This window comes from Arachis ipaensis, chromosome B04 (genome assembly GCF_000816755.2).
Source record: "Arachis ipaensis cultivar K30076 chromosome B04, Araip1.1, whole genome shotgun sequence".
NCBI lineage: Eukaryota > Viridiplantae > Streptophyta > Magnoliopsida > Fabales > Fabaceae > Arachis > Arachis ipaensis.
The window spans coordinates 51,767,878-51,786,413 of NC_029788.2; the positions used below are offsets into that span (position 1 = coordinate 51,767,878).

The 18,536-nt window shown below is 36.2% G+C and overlaps 2 protein-coding genes across 3 annotated transcripts; both read left to right on the forward strand.

The window, feature by feature from the left end:
* Positions 1,384-2,619, forward strand: LOC107636480. The gene is made up of 3 exons (XM_021122446.1): positions 1,384-1,726; positions 1,815-2,040; positions 2,138-2,619. Exons 1-3 carry the CDS (start codon positions 1,385-1,387, stop codon positions 2,617-2,619), a joined length of 1,050 nt encoding a protein of 349 aa, XP_020978105.1. The 5' UTR covers position 1,384.
* LOC107639314 (preprotein translocase subunit SCY2, chloroplastic) lies at positions 7,213-16,030 on the forward strand. Of its 2 annotated transcripts, none has more exons than XM_016342788.2 (12): positions 7,213-7,958; positions 8,300-8,388; positions 8,751-8,830; positions 8,955-9,044; positions 9,437-9,528; positions 12,869-12,952; positions 13,452-13,602; positions 13,929-14,045; positions 14,215-14,344; positions 14,806-14,929; positions 15,027-15,133; positions 15,489-16,030. In XM_016342788.2, exons 1-12 carry the CDS (start codon positions 7,667-7,669, stop codon positions 15,576-15,578), a joined length of 1,446 nt encoding a protein of 481 aa, XP_016198274.1. In that variant the 5' UTR covers positions 7,213-7,666; the 3' UTR covers positions 15,579-16,030. The 2 variants fall into 2 exon arrangements, with proteins under 2 accessions (XP_016198274.1, XP_020976814.1); XM_021121155.1 differs by having other exon boundaries at positions 7,818-7,958; positions 8,260-8,388.

Sequence of the window (18,536 nt, forward strand, 5' to 3'; positions counted from 1 at the left end):
TTTTATATGTCTGTATGGTAGCATTTATTTTCGAAGACAGGACACAGAGACATGGACAATACAATTTCAAAAAGTGTTTGTTGGCAGAGACATGGACATTGAACAAATTGTCTCTGGGACAATTTTTTATATTTTGGTGTCCACTTTTTTACGGAGGACAATGATAGACACGGCATTTGTCAAGATGGACACTATTTTTTTTTATAATTTTTTCTTCCTTTTTTACCCTTAAATATTTTTATTATTCCATCATTGCCCTTTCTTATACCTATCAAAAAAACCCTAATTTTACATTTTCAATGCAATGCTGATCTTCTCCACGGTATTCTCTTCTCCATATTCTCTGTCTTCTATCTTCTTCTTCTTTCTCTGAGAGGTTCGTTCTTTATCTTCCTGCTCTCTGTCTTCTCTTTTCTTTTTCTTCTTCCTACTGATTCTCTATTCTTCTTTCTCTGGCAGGTTCTATCTTCTTTCTGCTCTCTGTAGTCTCTATATCCTCTGTAGCTAACTTCAAAATTGCCTTGTAACAACTACAACCTATTCACTTTGCATTTTCAGGTCGGTCTCTCTCTCTTAAATTGGTTGTTGTAGTTTGATCAATCAAAGAGAGTTGCTATTTAATTAGTTTCTGCACATGCTAAATCTCAACAACACTCTCTGAATTTCAAGAATCTCAAATGCTTTGGTTTTTCTAGGTGTTATCTATTTGAATGATTTTTAAATCCCTCATTTATAAAAGCATTGCAAGGTTTTACGCATGCCACCTATTCGACCATTTGCATAGAAAAATTATATGTGTGTTTTTTAAATAATGCTGAGTGAATTAAAAATCTGAAAATTAAATATGAACAAGAAAAATTGTATTTTGTATGACAAATTTGGTGAGTTTTTTAAATATGCTATGAATAAATGAATAGAAAAAATTATATGTGTGTTTTATTTGAATTGAATGTGTGACAAAATTGGTGATTTTTTTAATGATGCTATGAATGAATGGACAAAGTTGTATCTATGTTGTTCTTAATTGAAGAATGAATAAAAAAAATTATACTGAACTCTTCTTATTTGTTTGAATTCAAAAATAAAATAATTAGAGGTTATGTTGCTGTTATTCTTATTGCTGGTGATTATTTTTAGTATTTGTATAAATTTTATTATAATTTATTATTTATATTTTTGACCTGTTGATTAGGGAATAATGGAACCATTGGACCGCTCCGAGCAATTTAGACGATTTCTTGTTTTTTATTTTATGATTCAGTCTGAGCTTGAGGCAGTTTCAATATTAGTTTTGATGTTTGTATTTTTCTATTTGAGAAACAGGATAAGAGGGCATTTGTTTATTAGGAATAGAGAAATTAATACTAATCCCTAAAGACGAAATATGTTAAACCGCATAATAGGAGGAGGCGATAGAAATTGCATTTGGGAATTAAGGATGAGTGTAGACGCATTAGGAAGATTATGTGAGTTACTTAAAGTTCAGGGTGGATTAAGTGATGATTGTCGTGTAAGTATACCTGAGCAAGTGATTATATTTTTGATAATATTAGCTCATCATAAAAAGAATCGCACACTTCAAGTTAGATTTTATAGGTCAGGAGAAACAATAAGTAGGTATTTCAATAAGGTGTTGTACTCGGTTATACGTGTTCAAAGCTTATTGTTTGCAAAGGCTGTTCCTGTCCCAGATGACTACATAGATCCCCGATGGAAATGGTTTAAGGTAAATCTAGTGAATAACTGCTGGAGTGGTTTTGTCTTATGTATAATTTTGTAGAGTTAGTCTTGACACTTAAATTTCTTTGGTTTAGGGTTATCTAGGAGCATTAGATGGAACATATATAGATGTGACTGTTCCTGAAGAAGATAAATCAAGATACCGAACAAGAAAGGGTAGAATATCAACCAACGTCCTAGGCGTATGCAATCAAGATATGAATTTTGTGTACGTACTTAGTGGATGGGAAGGATCCGCATCAGATTCAAAAGTCCTTAGAGATGCTATTTCACGTCGTAATAACCTCAAGATACCAATTGGTATGTAATAATTAAGTTTTAGATAACAAAAAACACTTGAAAATGTTAGTTCATACAAATTTTTTAATCCTCTTAATGTATATCGTTTAATTTATAGGGAATTATTATTTATTGGATGCTGGTTATACTAATTGCAAGGGATTTCTAGCACCATATAGGCAAACTCGATATCATGTACAAGAATGGGCCCATGGAAGAAATACACCTAGAAACTTTCGAGAATATTTTAACAAGAAGCACTCTTCAGCTAGGAACATTATTGAGCGTTGTTTTGGTTTACTTAAGAAGAGATGGGCAATTTTAAGGAGTCATTGTTTCTACAAAATTAAGACACAAAATAGAATAATAATTGCATGTTGTCTACTGCAAAATTTTATTCGGCTTAATATGGACTCCGATCCTGAAGAGGACATTTTACTTGAGAATGACCACGTAATTATTGGAGAGGAGCATGGTGGTAATGAAGATGACGAAGATGAGATGATTGACATTGTAGAGGAAAGCAACGAATGGACTGCTTGGCGAGACAACTTAGCACATGAAATGTACACTGAGTGGATGCATAGCCGTATAGATTAGCTAGTTTACTTGTTGTTTGTGTTTCATTTGAATTATTTTGATAATTTGTTGTCTTGAATATTTATTGTAAGACCTCACAGTGAAACTGTAATCAATATTGATGTTGTGTTTCGACTACATATACTACTTGTTTAAAATGATGTCATAATGTGTTTAGGATACTCACTTGAATTTTGATTGAGTCAATCTAGATAGTAGAGACAAATGGACAGACATGTCTGGACTGATGAAGAGACCAAGATATTTGTTGGTTTTATGGAGGAGCTTGTCAGTGAAGGAAGAATAGCTGATGCAGGTCAGTTCAAACCTGGATCTTTTGAGAAGCTTGCTGCGAAAATGAATGAGAGATTTCCAGGTGGTGGCTTTCAAATAAGTCACTGCAAGAACAAGGTTAAGAGGCTAAAGGAAAAATATCAATTTGCTGCTGATATGGCAGCCTGTAGCGGTTTTGGATGGGATGATGTGAAGCAATGCGTGGTTGTGGACAACAAAGAGATTTTAGCTGCATATATGAAGGTTAGTTTTCATGTTTGATTTGATTCACTTAATTTTATTCTATTTGAAAATTAGTTCTATCCCTCTTTGATGATCTTTTATTTGTTTTCTAGAAACAAGGAGTAAGATTGTATACTCCAGGAAAGCATTTTCCCCTTTATCCACGTTTGGAGAAAATATTTTGTAAGGATAGGGCAAATGGAGTTGCTGCTGTATGCGACAATGATGCTGAAGAAGAAGTGCAACAGGATGGAGATGAAGAAGTGGATGCAGAATATATGGATATGTTTAACTCAAACCAGGATTTCAATGAATCCCTACTTCAACAATCGAATTCGGTGTCTTCATCTTCTGAGAAGAAACAAGGAAAAAAGCCATACACATCTAAAGGGGCAAAGGATACCAAGATTATGAAGGAGTTAACTGACACTCTGAAGTATGTGTTCGACCAACAAGGAAAGCGTTTAGATGATTTTGCTCAAGCTATGGTAAAGACTCGGGAGGAAAAAAAGGTTGGTGACATGCTTAGCAAGCTTGGGTTCACCGATGATGAAATTATTTCTGTTGCACTCAAGTTCTCCATAAATTCTCAGTTGGAAAAAACCTTTTGGTCACTAGGAGATAGTAAAAAAATTGGATTTGTTAGAGCTATATTGCATAGTTAGAGTTAATCTTTTTTTCAAGATTCAAAATTGGAGGTTGGATTTATAGTACATTTGGTTTTTTAGACTTATCAATTTGGCACATGTTAATACATAATAAGTGTTGTTGGCAGAATTTGGTATCTTAGACTTAGAACAACTTGGTATTTTGTGCAGAGTTAGTTTCCAATATGTGTAGAATTGTTTCTTTTGTTAATGTTAATGCAGAATTTTAGTTAAAAATAGTACAGAATTTTGTTTAACATTACTGTAGATAAGTTGTAATTAGTTTTGGATTTCAATTCAATTGTGCGGGAGTTTCTTTTGTATGTTTAAATGCAGAATTTAGTTTAAAAATTAGAGCAATATTAGTTTCAGATTTTTTTTTTCAAAATGATGAAGTTTCTCTTGTTAAGCTAGTGTAAAAATGCACGTCAAAATCATACTCACCATTGTAGGATCACAAATTAGGCAATAGATCATACAATGTAAATTGTGTAGAAGAATTATAAACAATCAAATTTAGTCAAGAGTTATTCATAAATTGAAGCTACATATAATTGCTCAATTCATCATGTTCCATGAATTCCTGAACACAAACGCCAGAATTCACGATAATTACCACCCACATAAATAAGAATGGAAAAGAAATGGCAAGAAACCGTTGTGTTTTCAAGGTTATATTCAAAATTAATACATATACATCTCATTGCATTCAGAGGATAATGTTCCATGGAAAACTTATTAAATTCAATATTCATCAGTAAAATAATTTTAAAAAGGATGGTTTGAGATTAAATTATCAAACCCACAATGGACACAAGATATGTAACAAATTTGGTTCTTTGTGACTCTCTATTGAGCCAAGACAAAATAAAAGATTCCGCAAGGCCGAACTTTATCCTTCACCATATTATTATGAGCATCTGTATTAAGCATTATCACAGAGTTAGCAAGAACGTAAGCAGTATCTGCACTGCTAAACGAACTAGGGCTGCATTTACAATAGCACTCGGCAAACTTCTCCATGATGCGATCAATAGATACAAAATATACTAGGAACAAATACATGTCTATGTCCATGTTCATCAGTTCATGTGCTAGAATAGATACAATGAAATGACATACTACTAGTCACGCTACAAAAGAATCATGTTTCAGAATATAGAATAAATATTAGACTACAGTAGAATACAGGAATTAAGAGAATGTGTGAATGTGTGAGATTGCTCATCTAAACCTCCTCTTTGTTTTTCCATATGCAGCTACTCCCATGACTGTTACTGTGTAGCCAGCCATGCCAACAATGGTCACCGGGTGTCTGAATAGTCACTCTATAACTTGTCCTACTGATAGAACAATCAATATAAGTGAAAGCCCGGCTCGCCCTGCCGTCACCAACAAAATCTTTTTAGCTTCATAGAACCAAAATGAATAACAAATAATGAAATTGTTAATATAACTTCATGTGCCTCCTCCTAATATCATGACAGAAATATGCAGAGCATTAAGGTCCAAAGGAACTATTTTTCTTTCCATGTCACATGACAAATATATTAACTTATAGTGCAACACATACTTATAGAATAGAGATAACTGAGAAGAGCGTAATTTATAACAAGTTTTGGGATGTTATAATCATATGATTGAATGACACGTAGCATAATAATTAGTAAAGTAGCTTGAGAGTTTTTCCCGTTCACTTCCTCATTTCCAAGTTCAGAAGAAAAAATTTTAAAAAATCAATAAATAAAAAGGACTCCAGTTGTCACATATTGGCATAGCTCTTTCAACATTGAGATCTCATCAAATTAGAAGCACGTTGCACTTCACTTTCTGCATCCTAAGAAATGAAATGCTTATAAGAATTCCAATAAAATCATAGATCAGCCAAATCCCACAAACAACCCATCATCTAATCCAATCCAATCCAATCTGTTCATCAGCATGACTCCAGATCTGGAGTGGCATCACAAGATCAACATCCACACAGCAATATGAATGAATCAACAAAAATATACATGACCATAAGAAGATTAAATCAGCAAAGGAAAAAAGAATAGGCTGAGATCATCATACATAGAAGATTCTAATTTCTTTGAAACATAACAACAAACACAAAAAGAGCAACATACCCATTGCGGTCAGAGATTTTTGGCAGATATAAATCTCCTATCCTTGTTTGCTGGTCCACCCAAGCCTCCATTGACTTAGTGATGCTGACCAAGCATTTCACAAATTCATGTCGGAAAGTTATATCCTGAGCTGGAGACAAAGCTGTGGTTGAGCCTGTGGGTGGCCCCAATGCAGTTTTAAGAAGGCCATTGACAATCCTGCAAATATCTTTTTGAATTATAAGAGTTTAAATACTAAATAAAGATGCAGAAATCACAAGAATATACATGAATGTTTTCTATATTCATAATGCGGATCCCAAAAAATGCCCTAGCTTAAGAAAGAGAGTACTCCAAATATAACATGTAAGCAAACTTCTTAACAAGTATGCATTTGAACGGACCGCGGGGGGGGGGGGGGGGAGAAAAGCTATTTCAATTAACCTCCATTTACCACAGCCAAACCCAAACAAAATACTTAAGCAATTTAGCAAATGTCTTTAATTAAATAATGACAACCATTAAGGTTTAACAACAGCAAAATTTTACATAAGCATGATACCTTTCAAATATGTTTGAAGCATCCACGTCACAATCATAATTGACAAAAATGTCAATTATAATTTGAGGATCTTGAGAGATTTTTTCCAATAAGTTGAGGACAGTCATTTTATGCAAAAAACTGGGCTGAACGACATTCTTAAGAACCCGGAGAATAAGCATAAGAAAAAACATGCCAATTTCCTTTTTCAATCCTGATCTGAATTTACATAACAAGTTCATGAAAATTGCACACTGAAGCTGGAAAATGGCCATAGCTGAGAGGACACTATTCTTTAATAATGACAGGCAAAGATACTGCTTGATAGCATTTAGAAACCGGCACTATGAAAACAAAGATGAGTCTGACAATACAGGAAAGCATGCCAGTTTAGAATTCGAAGTTAATAGTAATGTAATAGCAGAAGTGGTTGTAATTTATTAGTTTCAACATCATCAAATCTCTACAAAAGTAAAAGTACAATTTGAAAAAGAAGAGAGATTGAGTTGGTGTTTGGGAAGGAGTTAGGGCAAGGAGAAAGATATGTCTATTTTGGTCATTTTGTATAACATCTTAGTTTTGTCCATGTCTATTCAAACTTAATACAAGATATTACATTAGTATCTTGTCCATCGTATTCAAACACGATACATAAAACATAAATTTTATTGTCTCTGTTTTATTATCTCTGTCTCAGTGTCATATTCTATCCTGTCTTTGAAAACAAACGCTACCTATACTTATCTTAGTATCCTGTCTCTCTAAGAAAAACAACTGAATTCCAATTTCTTAATTTACGCTAGGGTTTAGCTTTCGGGTCGGGTCTTACGAAAGAATGTTATATATCCTCATCTCATTTCTTGTTAGAGTCAGACCCTCGTCTCTCATCTCCTCGTATCTTCTCAGAACCAGAATCGCATGGCCGCACGGCCTCGTTAATCCTTATCCTCTTCTCTTCTTCTCGCAAGTTGTCGCAGGCAGCACCAGGAGCCTCCGTTTGCCGGTGACGTGACACAGTAACAACACATTGAGACATCGGGTAACTTTAGTCCTCGTAACAAAGGATCGAGGCAAGTCGTTGAGGGTTTCGTAATCCATCTATCTCTCTTTCAATACTCTCCCAACTTGCCCATGCATTTTTCGGAAATAAGTCCACCCATGGAGGTAGCAACGCGATTCTCATCCCAAAATCACTTCCATCCACACAGCTTCTTTACAAAACCCAACGTCAAACTTCCAATAAGGAAATTATTCCAATGCATAGCGGCAACGACGGGGAAGCAATTGTTGCTGCTCCTGGTGGTGACGATTGTAGAACCCCACCTTTCAGACGAAAAACATTCAAAAACAGGTTTTTGAACTTCGTGCGGTTCAGTTCTGTGATCAACGATGCTGCAGAATCGTTCTTCAAGAGCGAGATAAGGAGGAGATTGTTGGTGACTGCCGTGCTGATTGTGGTTATTCATATTGGTTATTTCATTCCTCTTCCTGGATTTGACAGAAGGTTGATACCGCAAGACTTCCTTAGCTTTGCCTCTGGAAGTGTTGGTAAGATGCATTCTTCAATGTTATAATAAGAAACAAACACGATTGGTTTCGTTCTGTTTACTTTCTGGCTATTTGCAAAATCGAGGCTAGTTAAGGTGCTTATTTGCATTTTTATGATATTCCATCTTAAAAGTATTGAAAACAACCTAGCTTAATTGGATGAATGGATTGTAAAGAAAACAGTATTTGGGTAAAATCAACAGCATGTCCATTTCCGATTAAAAAGGAACATTTCCAAACTACTTTTTTACTGTTTATTGTTAGGCGGATTTCATGATTAGATTATTTCTTTTTTGCTTAGTTTATGGCGTGTGAAAGGTTATTCATGTAGCTTATGGCAGATGAACTTGGCGACTTCTCCTACGAGCTCAAGTTATCTCTTTTCCAGCTTGGAATTAGTCCCCAGATATTTGCGTCTATTATTATGCAAGTATAGTGCTCCTTTCGTGTCTTTTTAGTGTTTGGAATTTTGCTATTTTGCACCATCACAGTAGTATTCTGCATGAAACTCGTGATGTTCATCTTTTTACACAAAGTAGACCTTTGAAGAAGTTTCTCTCCATAGTTTCTAATTGAAGAAATATTTGATTTATAGATTAGTATCTTATAAAAGATAGTTATTTCTGTTATTACTATTACTACTTCTTGGAAGTACTTGATTGTAAATAGAATTGAGGTTGATCAGATGCTGCATTTTTCTTTTATATGCTATAGCAAGTACACTTTTTTCACCTCATTTCTGAGTTTTGGCCTCGTATGAATCATATTTATATACAAGATAATGCTGTCCAGGTACTGTGTCATGTTATTCCTTCTCTAGTAAAGCTCCGGAAAGAAGGTTTGGATGGACACGAGAAGATTAAGAGTTATATGTGTGTGCCTATTTATCCATCTTGAGCAGTGAGATAATTTCTTGCTACACAATGTTTTTCTTATTCTCTTAATATTCTTCATGATCTATTAACTTTCAAATACGAAATGTTATACACATTTCAGATGGTGGATGTCATTTGGCTTTGCAATTTTGGAAGCTTTTATATTATCCTGCCACTCGCTTCCATATTCAATCTATGCCGCCAGCCAATGGTAATATGTATAGAAGAATAATTTTCCAAGCTATATTTCAATTTCAATCATTGTAAAAAGAATTCAATCATCAGTGTTTTCCTTTCAAGTTGATATCATAAGTAAGGCTAATTAGATTGTTTTCCAAGTATTTTGAATTTTGATTCCTCTCTGTTTCTCTAAACATTTTTAATCATTAGTGCACATATGTGGTGCTTGCCATGCGCCATATTGCATTATTAGATTGGTTCAAAATTCAGTTTTATTCATTATTGAATGCTTTACAATATCTCAGTCTCTTTACCGGTTTGCCATTTTACACAATCATAACGATGGTGTAACTACATTTTTTTCTGAACTCAAATTATGCCGGATTAGATATATTTCTTTCTTAAACATGTTTATCATTGCAGCGTCAAACATGTATTGGTGACAACCTGTTTGTTGGTTTGTGGTGCAATGACTATTACATGGATCTATGACACTATATCAGAATCTGGATTTGGTATTCTTTCTTACCTTGAAGCTGTTACTTTAGTGTCCTTGGTTGGAGTTGTCTAAGCTAGAATTCAAAGGATGACCAGAGTCTGGAGCAAATGACGGGAAAATTTATTAATTGCATCAACTATGTGCTTGTAGAAACTAACATGAGTTATTTGCTATTCAATCGACTTTTCTTATTAATTGAGTCATTTAGATCTCATTCCATATATGACAGCAAACAACTTGTTAATCATGCACTTTTGTAGCTTTTCTCCTGTTACTTTGCAATTTTTGTGGTAGGTTTTATCCCCTCCCCCTCTTTCCCCTTCTTTCTTTTCTCTTATAAATATTTGTGTATATGTTACACTGGTATTTATTTTAATGGAAATACAGAAATATAATAGAAACGTAAAAGATAACAGAGGAATTTCGAGAGTCCTCTTCTCTCTTAGCCTAGGCCTTTCCAAATATTTTCCTACCTCTCACCTAATCAGCTCCTCCTTTTATTGCCTTCCCTCAAATTAATTATCATAATTAGCATTCAACTCCTACGATTACGCCTCCCTGATTCTCTCATCTGACTAATCCAATCATCAATTATTGTCACTTATGATTACACATTTCTCCTGCCCTATTATTCCTCATTTTTCTTTGTTGCTTCTTCTAGAATAATGATAAGGTAAAGGGATTATTTTATTTCCTTTTTTGGCTGCCTTTGCTGCTGACTCAGCATTCTCTCTCTCTCTCTAGGGTATGTAACAATACCTTCCCCTTGAAGCATCACCTTGTCCTCAAGGTGGACGGAAGGAAAGGCTTCTTGAATTGCAGCTGTATGATGACAGTTGCAGCTCTTCCGTTCAGGTTCCCCTGCATGGGCCTCTTGGTTCATCCCTACGTCTCCTTCTGCCTCCTCTTCTGCATCTTCTCCTAGGAGTATGATTTGATAGTGCTTCATGGAGCACCTATGATCAGGTCCCCACTTCTCTCCACATCTGAAGCACAACCCTTTCCTCTGTCTCTCTGCCCACTCTTCGTTCGAGAGTCGCTGTGTGCCGCTGCTACGAGTTATCTGCAAATGAGAAGCGCTGCTGCCTCCGTTTGAACTGGTGGTAAGGCCTGTACGAGTAGGGGTGCCTCTGTTTGTGTTGGATCCAATCTCGCCCCTCGATTTCCTGCCGTCGTGGGTGTTGTACTTCACTGAACTAGAATTTTTGAAAAATCCAAATCTAGCTCCCACCGAACCAGATCCGCTCCCTTCCGGCAACCACTCCACCCTCTTGCCGTTAGGGTCAACTCCGGTCTCCTTCCATGCTTGATTTCTCCATTCAATAGCCATGGCTCTATCCATTAAAGCTGGTAAATTATCGAACTGAGCCACCTCCAATTCTGCCTAAATTTCCTTTTTGAGTCCATTGACAAAGATGCACATGAGAGCCTCTATTCCCAAGTTTCTCTGGGTTCGTACTGCAGCCTCAAACTCTCGCCTATACTGAGCGACGTCCTCCACCTGTTTCACCTCTAGTAACGGAGCCATGGGGTTGAGAGCAGCTCCAGGTTGAAAATGTTTCAATAAGTCCTCCTTGAATCGTCTCCATGTCTGAAATGGTGTGTATTCTTCCCACCATTCGAACCAGGTGAGGGCCTCCCCTTCCAAAGCCATTGTTGCAAAATCCAGCCTCTGCGCCGGAACTACTCCGATTACCCTGAAGTAGCGTTCCATTCTCACCAACCAGCCATTCGGATCCTCCCCTGAGAATACCGGTAAGTCAAGCTTTCGAATTGGTTCGAATCTCCTCTGCCTTTCGTCTCCTGCACCGTTCCCTTCTACCCTCTCGTCATCTTGCTCATCCCTTCCACCGTCATTTCCTCCTCTGGTGTCGTTAGCACCAGTGCCTCCACATATTTGCTGAGAATGCCTCCAAGGATCGTTGTTGAGCTTCCTGTAACTCCTCAATCCGTTTCTCCACCGCCTCCAACCTTGACTCCATGGCAGCTCGCGTGGACACCACGCACAGAACACCCAGAACCGGTGCTCTGATACCAGTTGTTACACTGGTATTTATTTTAATGGAAATACAGAAATATAATAGAAACGTAAAAGATAACAGAGGAATTTCGAGAGTCCTCTTCTCTCCTAGCCTAGGCCTTTCCAAATCTTTTCCTACCTCTCACCTAATCAGCTTCTCCTTTTATTGCCTTCCCTCAAATTAATTATCATAATTAGCATTCAACTCCTACGATTACGCCTCTCTGATTCTCTCATTTGACTAATCCAATCATCAATTATTGTCACTTATGATTACACATTTCTCCTGCCCTATTATTCCTCCTTTTTCTTTATTGCTTCTTCTAGAATAATGATAAGGTAAAGGGATTATTTTCTTTCCTTTTTTGGCTGCCTTTGCTACTGACTCAGCATTCTCTCTCTCTCTCCAGGGTATGTAACAGTATATAATAGTTAATGATTACTCACACCAGAGGGCTACCTATAATTTGTACAGGATGCTGGTTGTGACCTCCAATCATAAGCCATTGTAACTTTTTTGTGTAATTGAAAGATACTTGTATGCTATAATTGCCATTCTTTTGGTTGAATTCAGTGCTAGTTAGATGTTACACGGTATCCAATCACCCCAGGTGAAATGCTAGTAGTTTGTTTTACTAAATTGGATTGAAAAGAGAAAATTGTTACAAACTGATGGCAGCCTACCTTTTTCAGTCAACTTTTGCCATCCCCTCAAATTGTAGTTTAAAAATCAGTTTTTATCAAAACCTTTAAATTTAAGAGATTGAAGGGGGAGATGGTATTTCCTGTGGAAAAGATGGTAGAATATTGCTTGTCATTTGGTCGTGAGTGGAAGAAGCCCGTGCTGCAGAAACCCCAAAAAGGAGAGAAAGATCTTAAGGAGTCTAATAGTTAGATTTTTGCAATCAATAAAAAGGTTAATGTTCCGATGGTTTGACTATACATGATTCCTAGTATATGATCGAGGCATTGTTTGATCCATGTAGTCATCCCTACTTAGTGGGACAATACTATTTTGCTATTCGTAACTGTCACAAACTTTATTATTTACAATACCTTATTTATCCCTTTTCATAGTCATCTTGCTAGTTTGTTACACATAAAATTATAGAAATTCTTGAATTGCTGATTAGTTGTGTTGTTCAGCATATAAGTTCATAAATAGTAATCAATTCAGCAATGTTAATTTAGCCATTCTGTTTCAGATCACCATTTTGTTTTTTTACCAAGCTAATGAAAGGATGTGTAGATTTTGGTTATTCCTTTAGTTATTTACAATATATCTCTACTTTATCATTCAATTGATTCTTGCTGTGACTGAGACTGCTTTCTTCAGGTCAAGGTTCATCTCTCATCATATGTGTGGGAATACTCACGGGTTATGTGGAGACACTACACAAAATGATCACTCAGCTTTCCGGTACATGACAAGATGCAAATCAAAGCTTTGATATTTTGTTCCTTTGTGTTTTTCTAGTTGTCAACCTTAACTTTTGTTGTGGAGCTCCGGTAAATTGGGGATAAAACCTTGACTGAAAGCTAACGATCCCCTTATCACTGGGATTAGGGGAAGTTCCATTTGAGCTACAGCTCACTGGATTCAAAGTTATATATATCAGGTGCCTAGAAGAATGTATCATCATGGTGATCTCTAAACAAAAAAGAAAAGAAAAATGACCAAAAGGATGATAAATAGATAATTTTGGATGAATGTTTTACCACTAACTGATAATGAGGACCATAAGAGTTTAAGATATCAGTTGTAACTTGTAATGTGGAATTTGTTTAAACTGGAATTCAGTTTAGCCTGTAGTACCTTGTGTTGATGTTTTATGGATGTGATATAATTTTTAGATCTAGTTAATTAAATATCATGGAATAAACACTATCTTTTTGAGTAATATCTCTTGATATTGCAGTGAATGGTCTGGGTGGTGTGACTTGGTGCCAATATCTGCTTGCAGTGTTGGGTATTTTCACCATAGTTACTATGTGGGCAGTTGTGGTAACTGAAAGTTGCAGGAAAGTAAATCTTCAGTACTATGGTTTCAAACTTGCTTCTGCTGCAAGGTAATGGTTGAAACTTTGCTGCACCTGAAAAGTCTAGATAATCATGATTTTAGAGTTCTGATATTTATCACTTAAAATTTTTCTCAATTTTTATACGGTTGATTATTAATGGGGAAAGTTGTTCCATTCCTCTAGTTGAGAAAATGACTATTTTATTGTCTTCTGTTGTACCTTCATTGGCATGGGTATTGACAGTATATTGGAGTATTGGACTAATTTATTTTGTAGAATTAATTTCATATATACTTGTGTCATTCTGAAGGATTAACTGATACTTGAGTGGACTGATGTATAATTGACTTTTCATTTCTTACTTTGTTGAACAGGGAGCAATCACCACTTACTGAAGTCGAACCGTATATTCCTTTCAATATTAATCCATCTGGAATGCAACCTGTTCTTACTACCTCTTACCTCTTAGCATTTCCATGTATTCTAGCCAGGTTTGTGCACGCTCTTTTTTAGCTTGACAACATTGCAGGTTAAATCTTGCTTTTGCTATCTTCTATCTCCCCCCCTTCTTTTTTTCTGTGTGTGTGGCGCATGCTATGTTGCATATTGATTTACTATTTTCTAGTGATTTGCATTCTCTAATATAGCTTTTATTTATAGTCTGCTTCAATCACGTTTCTGGGAGCACGTAAAGGAGATATTGAACCCTGAAAATTCTGTTGGCGCTGAGCCATGGGTTTACTATTCAATATATGCTCTTTTTGTCTTCCTATTCAATATATTTGATATTGTAAGTTTCTTTTTGCTGATATGAGTTTCCATTTGCATTTTCAGTAGTTTCTTGTTGACATAAACTTAAGTTTTATGAAAATAATAAAATACAGTGAAAAGTTTATAGATGTGTCGTGTATAAAGCAGATTCCAGTCCGAAATTATAACATTAATTGAAAAGTCAGCTCTTCAATTTCCTTGGATTACTAAAATGAGTTTTTCAAATTATCTGTTGAAGGTCTCAAACTATGGAATGTCTTGTGCTACTAGTCTACTACTTATTCCAGTTATGACATTTTCAATGCAATTTAGTAATGTGTATTAGCAGTCTAGTGGGTAAGACTTTGCTTATTTCTGTTGTTGTTGTCTTAATTTGTTGATCTTTTAGTTTGAGGTGTCATTTAACTGTGTCATAATATGTTATGATTATTAGAATGGATTCCATCTATCTTATAACATTTTATTGTTCTTTGTGCACAGGCTAACCTGCCAAAGGAAATTGCTGATTACTTAAATAAGATGGGTGCAAGAATACCAAACATAAAGCCTGGAAAGGCTACTATAGAATACCTAATAAAGATTCAGGCATCCACACGATTTTGGGGTCTGTCATTGATCAGAAAGACTTGACTTTTTTCCTTAGTTTAATCCACTCTTAATATTGTTAGATTTTGGTCTTCTATCTTGTGGAACTTTTGCAGGGGGACTGCAGTTAAGTGTATTGGCCACTACATCTACTATTCTTGATCACAATTTACGGCGCATCAATGCTGGATTTGCTATTGGTTTTACCTCAGTTCTAATTATTGTAAGTACAAGAAGGGTGCATTTACTTGTACTTTTGTTGTACCTGGAATGCAAACTCATCAGTATACAACCAAGAAACAAATTTGTGCCTGCTTAACCTGGCTTGAATTGTTATTTCTTTTTGGGTAATTTAAATTTAGGTGCACTATTTCTTTACTGTTATGTGTTGAGTCATCTCCCATGCATGTCACTAGGATCCTTTGAACTCTTCCTCCGCTACAAATAACAGTGTTTATTCGCCATTACACTTCTAATCTAATATTGAAAGTTTCAACAATTTAAAACACGTGCTTTGTTGATGTGACCGGTATGTTCTATTCTACAGTTTGATTAATTAGTCCCTTTTGCTGCTTCAGGTTGGTTCCCTTATCGAACTTAGAAGATCATATCAAGCATATAATGTGATGCCAAGCTTAAGCAATGCTTTGAAACGTTATGGCGTATAGCATCTCTAAAGGCCATGCTGTCATACTTCTGCACCATTCTATTTAATACCTCGAGGGTAAGTCGTATGAATTTCCAGGAAGCTTGTATTTCTGAGTTAATACAAGTATAGCTTGTGGATCATACCGTGAGGTCAACTAGCATACAAGGTGCTAAATGCTGCGACTAAAAGTTGATAAGTGGCAGTAGCTGATTCAGACGCCTTTTTTATTTTCTCTCTCTTTTTAATTTATTTAATATACGTGTGAAAAAGTTTGTTTGCTGCGAAACTGTTGCTAATATAGTTGCTGCTACTGCAGCTGAGCTTTGCACAGGGAAGTACATACTAGTAGCAATATATTTTAGAATACTAATTAGGAGGCATGTCTTACTACATTTGAAGGTAATTTACTCTTACAACTGGATGAAATGCCATGTGAGACCTTTTCGCTTGACTAAATAGCATTTCGCATCTCTCTATGCTTAAACTAAACATGAAAGAGATATCTTTCAAAAAAAAGGAAAATACCTTCTAATACTTCCGTCTTTTGCATTATTGTACCTATAATGCACATTATACATGTCTATTGGCACTCCTTAATAACTGTGGCATAAAGTTTAGTGGAGTAGACCGAAACCTAAAGAATGGGAGTTGGGTTATTAATTCATTGTTACCTGATGACTGGAATTCACTACCCACATATAATGAATCCGTTCTTTGGCAAGCGCACCAAATTGTTGTCAAGTAACAACTCACAATGGAGTGGGATCGTATCCATAGAGATTAATTGGATTAAGCAAGGAATAGTTGATTAATTAGCCTAGTTAGACAAGCACAATTGGATGATAAGCAACAAGGAAATGTAAATAATATAAAAGTAAAAGAAAGCAATAAAGTACAAGAAAGTAAATGGCAAGGAAAGTAAAGTACAATAAAGTAAAGTCCTGGAAATATAAAGTGCAGGAAATGTAAATAACCATAAAGTAAATAAAAGAAAGAAAAGATAAAATAAGCATTGGAATCGAGAGATATTGCATTCTCCCGATTAATTGATTTCATCTCATCTTCAATCATGCAATTCATTGATTTTTTGGCAATCATGAGTGATTAAGTTTCAATACCTTGGTAACTCAATCTCCCCAATTTTGTTCAATAACCAATTTCTTGGTCTAATTCTTCATGAGAAGAGATGAAGAATGGTCCCTGATTATACCATACACCTTTCTAGATCCAAGTATTGGGAGGATTAATGAAACTATATCCAACCCAAACTCAAATCTATTCAAGTGTGAGAAGGATTTTTCAAGCATGGTTTTATGATTCCTCTTCCAAGGTTCACATAAAACCCAAGATCATTAAATCTCTTTCCCAAGATAATTGAATGATAGAATGAAGAACGAAAATCCTTCAAGTAAATCAAAGAGAAGATGAAGAGAAGAAGAATAAAAACAAATTAATCCATTGAAAAACAATAGAGTTTTCTTTCCCAATGGAAAGAGTTAGTGATTCATAACTAAAATATTTACAAGTAAGAAAGTGGAAGAGGAGAGAAGTGTGGGTGAGAAGAGGGAGTTCGAAGACCCCTCTCTAGCAGAATTATTGGTGCCCAAAAGAATCCCCTCTAATTCTATGAAACTAAGGCCTTCATATAGGCTCTGCTAAATTACAAACTTAAATGAAATTGAAAGCAAATTACAATGAAATGAAAAAGAACTATTCTAGATGCTTCTTGTGGCATTGATTGATTGATGAGTGTGGCTTGAATGAGAGTTGGAGCCAGCTTGGTTGAAGGTTAGGGGTTGCAGGAAGAAGTTGGTGTGCAGTTCCAAGTGCCACTCCCACTTGAATTTGCCCTTTGGATTGTGACCCATTTTGTCACGCTGAAAGTATGGAGTTCTTTGGGCCTCAAATTGAATGTCCACTATAAAGTATTATATATTTTTGGAAAGTCCTAGATGTTAGCTTTCCAACGCCTTTAGAATCAATTCATTTGGACATCTGTAACTCAAGTTATGCCCAGTTGAAGGTGAAGAGGTCAGTCTGTCAATACCGCGGCGTGCCACGCCCACTCTTTGGCGTGCCACGCCCCCTTGTTGTGAAACTAGCGTGCCACGCCCTTTCTTTGGCGTGCCATCCTTCAATGATGCACCAAAAATCTCCTCTCTGGCCATTAGAACTGGCGTGCCATGCACAAAATTGCAAGTGGCACGTCCATTATGAAAATAGAGCTGGCGTGCCACGCCTTCGATATCAAGTGGCACGCCTAGGTTTTATAACGCTGAAATAATGGCCTTTTTCACCTTCTGTTTTAACGTCCACTATAGTTTCAATGCCACCAAGATCACCTCATTTGGACCTCTACAACTCAAGTTATGTTCTTTTGAAGATGAAGAGGTCAGGCTGGTAACTCTGCAGTGATGTGTTTTTCTTCTCGTGTTTTCGGGGTCAATATCTTCCTCAATTCCAGCGTCCATTATAAAGTGTTATATATGGTTGGAAAGTTTTGGATGTCTAATTTTTAATGGCACTGGAATCACCTCATTTATAGTTGTGTAGCTCAAGATATCTTCATTTGAATGAGAGGAGGTCAGGCTGGTATATGCCCGGGCGTGCCACGCCAATGCTTTGGCGTGCCACGCCCATAGTGGGGCTCAAAGTAACTCCTTTGGAACTTAAGCCTGGTGTGCCACGCCCAAAACACTAAGTGCCACGCCCTCTTTGAGATCTTGGCCTCACAAACTTGGCGTGCCACGCACAGAGCTCCAAGTGGCACGCCCATTGATGAGAATTAGTTTCAAAAGCTTGGCGTACCACGCCCAGAGCTCCAAATGGCACGCCCATTGTTGAGAGTTAGTTCAAAAGCTTGGCGTGCCACGCCTAGAGCTTCAAGTGGCACGCCCAGCTTCACACGCTTAGCTTTATTTGTTATTTCCTTCCCTTTTATTGTTCTTTTCTCCTAAAATTCAGCACAAACTCATTC